Source organism: Chelonoidis abingdonii, chromosome 11 (genome assembly GCF_003597395.2).
Source record: "Chelonoidis abingdonii isolate Lonesome George chromosome 11, CheloAbing_2.0, whole genome shotgun sequence".
Taxonomy (NCBI): domain Eukaryota; kingdom Metazoa; phylum Chordata; order Testudines; family Testudinidae; genus Chelonoidis; species Chelonoidis abingdonii.
In genome coordinates, this window is record NC_133779.1 from 58,881,281 (window position 1) to 58,884,645 (window position 3,365).

A 3,365-nucleotide genomic window follows, 5' to 3' on the forward strand; every position below is an offset into this window, starting at 1 on the left:
GCCTTATTTACTTTACATACAACAATAGTTTAGTAATATATTATAGACTTATAGACATAGACCTTCTAAAAATGTTAAAATGTATGACTGGCACGCGAAACCTTAAATCAGAGTGAATAAATGAAGACTAGGCACCCCACTTCTGAAAGGTTGCCAACCCCTGTTCTACATCTAAAGCACGTAGCAGAAGTGGCTTTTACTCTGTTAAGCTTGAAACGGGAGCTGCTAGATCTGAACCCACGGTGATGTGATACGTTACAAAATTCACGTTCCATGAAATAAAAGGCCACACTCAGGTGCAAACTGTCCTCCTAGGTCCCTACTTCGCGCTTCTTGCTGCTGAGTTGTAATAAAAGTGAAACCTCGTCCTCTCCCAGGTGTAAGATGCTGCCACCCTGGCTGCTGCTGGCGGCAGCACTGCCTTCAGAGCCGGGCGGCCAGAAAGCTGTACCCACCCCTGCACCAGTTCCCCTTTTCCTCTGACAGTGTCCTTCAGCTATGGTACCCCCAGGTCTCAGAACCCCCCTATAATAGCCTTGCCACCCCCTTTTGGGTTGGGACCCTGAGTTTGAGAATTCCTGTTCTAGAGAATAAATGGACATCGCATCCCCGCTATACAATGGGAATGACAGAGAAAGATTCCTACATGCCTTTTATTTCTACAGGGTGGATTTACTAAAAATCATTTCTGTAAAACTCTTTGCATCACCTCTGACCCTTGTGGTTTGAACCAGGCAATCTGTGACCCGGGAAAATCTGGGGCTGTGTAATCCGGCCACAAATGCTGTAGGTTTCCCCTGCCCCAAGACTTTCAGGAAAAAATTACCCACCCCAAATCAGACTGAAAAATCCAAAGTCTCTAGTATTTACATGAGAAAACCTTTTTCTTTAGTTCCAACCCCTCAAGCAGTTTCCTTTCAATCGTTTTGAAATATTCTCATCTCAAGTTTGGACCTTTGCCCCCTTAATGTGTGAATCTGCTCAAATTTCTAACCAAAAAGTTGTTTCAACTGGGAATAAAATGAAGCTTTGCAATGTAACAACGTCCAACCCCGGTACAAAAATTGGGAGTCAGGCGTTTCCAAATTTTGTTTTCTACATTTTTTGGTAGAAAACCCCCTATTTTGTTCCTGTCTGAGTTTAAACCTGTGAGCCAAGTTTTTAGTTTTTAAGGGCCTGTCTGCCTTTTGTTATGTGATTGCCAAAGATTAGAGAGGCTGTTTACCACGTGATTTCTTCTTCAGCAAATGGTTTTATTATCAGCTCTTTCACATGTCCTTGTAATCTCCGGGTACAGAAGAGAACCATAAGCCGTTTCTTCATACCGAGCACTTATCATAACCAGCTTTCAAAGCAGTTTACAAAATATAAGCTGCATTATCTCAATTCTAGGGGGCTGGGAGGGAGCAACTGAGTCACGGGGAGGTAAAAGTGACTTACCTAGTCACACAGTGACTTGGAAATAGAACCCACGAGTCCTGGCTCCCAGTCCCCTCTGCTCTAACCACAAGACCCCACTCCCCTTCCAGAGCCAGGGAGAAATGCAAGAGTCCTGGCTCCCATCTCCCCTGTTGTATCGCACTGGATCCCACTCGCCCCCGCCCCCTAGCGGGGCTGTGGACAGGAGCATGGCTGTTCTCAGTGGCACGCCCCACACCACTTCAGAAGTCCAGGTCCCGTGGGCCCCTCAGTTCCTGTCTGCCCCACGGCTCCTTGTCTGTCTCCAGCTCCTCTCGAGGCGCCTGCTCCTCCGGCGGCTCCTCCTCGGCCGGAGCCCCCAGGCGCCTGCGCTCCTCCTGGGTGAGGGGCTGCCCGTCCCGCAGCTTATCCCGCAGGCGCCGGTGCTTGCCGATGCCCAGCTTGGGCAGGCCGCGGTCAAGCCCCTCCAGCAGGACGCAGGCCTTGCACAGGGGCTGGCTGGCAACGTAGCCGCAGCGCTGGCAGGTGCCGCGGGACGGCATGCGGAGGTCGGAGCGCAGCGAGAGCCGTTCGCCCGAGTGGCCCAGGTCAGCCACAGCACTGGGCCGGGCGGCCTCCAGCTCCTTGAGCAGGGCGCGGGCGTAGCCGCGGTAGGCCTGGGGGGCGTAGACACACTCGGTGCTGAAGTAGTCCAGGTCCTGGAAGTAGGCATAGAGGACGATCTCCTTCTCGTAGGCGTGGCGCAGGGGCTTGCAGCGGGGCACAGCCCCCTCCCCCCCTGCTGGCCCTGCTCCTGCCCCCCGACGCAGCCGGCCCACGTCACCCCGCAGGAAGTTCATCAGCACCGTCTCAGCCACGTCATCTGCGTTGTGGCCTGCGGGAGAGGGCGGAGGAGGAGTCAGGCTGGAGGGGGCCACCAAGTCGGACCCTGCAGTGACTCCTCCTCCCCAGTACAGAGCCCCCCAAAGCAGACCCCATAGCACCCCCTCCTCCAGCACAGAGCCCCTCCAAAATAAGACTGAACGCCCCCTTCTCCCCAGCAGAGCCCCCTTCCTGCAATTCAGCTCCCTCTGCCTCCATCGCACAGGACCACCCCCCCGCACGCACACCTGGGGAGATGTTGTACATGCTGAGCAGCAACCCTCTAGCTAACACCCCACCCAACCCGCCCTCAAAGCAATCCTGGCCTCACCCCTGGCCCCTGTTCTCCCATGTCACACGCTCCCCGTGGGCTCTCCTGCCCCCTCCGCCCCCCGTGGCCATCTTGCGCCTCCCAGCAGCAGGGTCCCCGGCTGCTCCCCCTCACCTGTGGCAATCTTGTCAGCACCCATCAGCAGGGCGCCCCGGTCAAGGGCCTGGCGCCGGAAGACGCCGCAGAAGGTGCAGTTGTTGCGGGGGCCGAGGTGGCGGGCGATGCGGTCCATGCTCCAGCCGTAGAGCTGGTGGTAGGAGACCACATGCAGGGGCAGGCCGGAGCGGCGCTGGTGGCGGCGCACAGCGGCCAGGGAGGCATCGCGGTACCCAGCGATGCCCTCATCCACGGAGAGCAGCAGCAGACGCAGGCCATAGCCGTGGCGCTGATCAAGGAGCTGCAGCAGGTGGGCCAGCACCGTGGAGTCCTTGCCACCCGAGGCACCGATGGCCACAGTCTCGCCGGGCCGGAAGAGCTGCCCGGCCACGATGGCCTGGTGTGTCTCCTCCTCGAAGGCCGCCAGGAAGCAGGCGCGGCACAGGGCATGGCCCGTCTTGGGGCGCCGCAGGGCAGCTGGGCTGGCGCTGCAGGCAGAGCAGGTGGTCGGCATGGTTGGGGAGCTGGGAGAGATGGAGTGAGGGTTAGAGGGGGAGTACCCAGGCCAGACCCCCAACTCACCCAGCCCCCTACTGCCCCTTCTCATCCCCCGCCTCACCCAGCCCCCCACTGCCCTCCACCCATCCCCCCACTGTCC

General features: G+C 57.6%; 1 protein-coding gene across 2 annotated transcripts in view; it reads right to left on the reverse strand.

Annotated features, from left to right (window-relative positions):
- Nucleotides 1–1,232: 1,232 nt before the first annotated feature.
- Nucleotides 1,233–3,365, reverse strand: part of CTU1 (cytosolic thiouridylase subunit 1) — a 7,532-nt gene continuing 5,399 nt past the window's right edge. Inside the window, exons 2-3 of one of the 2 annotated variants that reach the window (XM_032795367.2) lie at nt 2,726–3,231; nt 1,233–2,293 (exon numbers count right to left, since the gene is read on the reverse strand). In XM_032795367.2, the coding sequence (XP_032651258.1) occupies nt 1,662–2,293; nt 2,726–3,221 (1,128 nt within the window). In that variant the 5' untranslated portion in view covers nt 3,222–3,231 and the 3' untranslated portion in view covers nt 1,233–1,661. Of the gene's footprint in view, nt 2,294–2,725; nt 3,283–3,365 lie in introns of those variants that run through there. The other variant, XM_075071171.1, reaches the window with a different exon arrangement.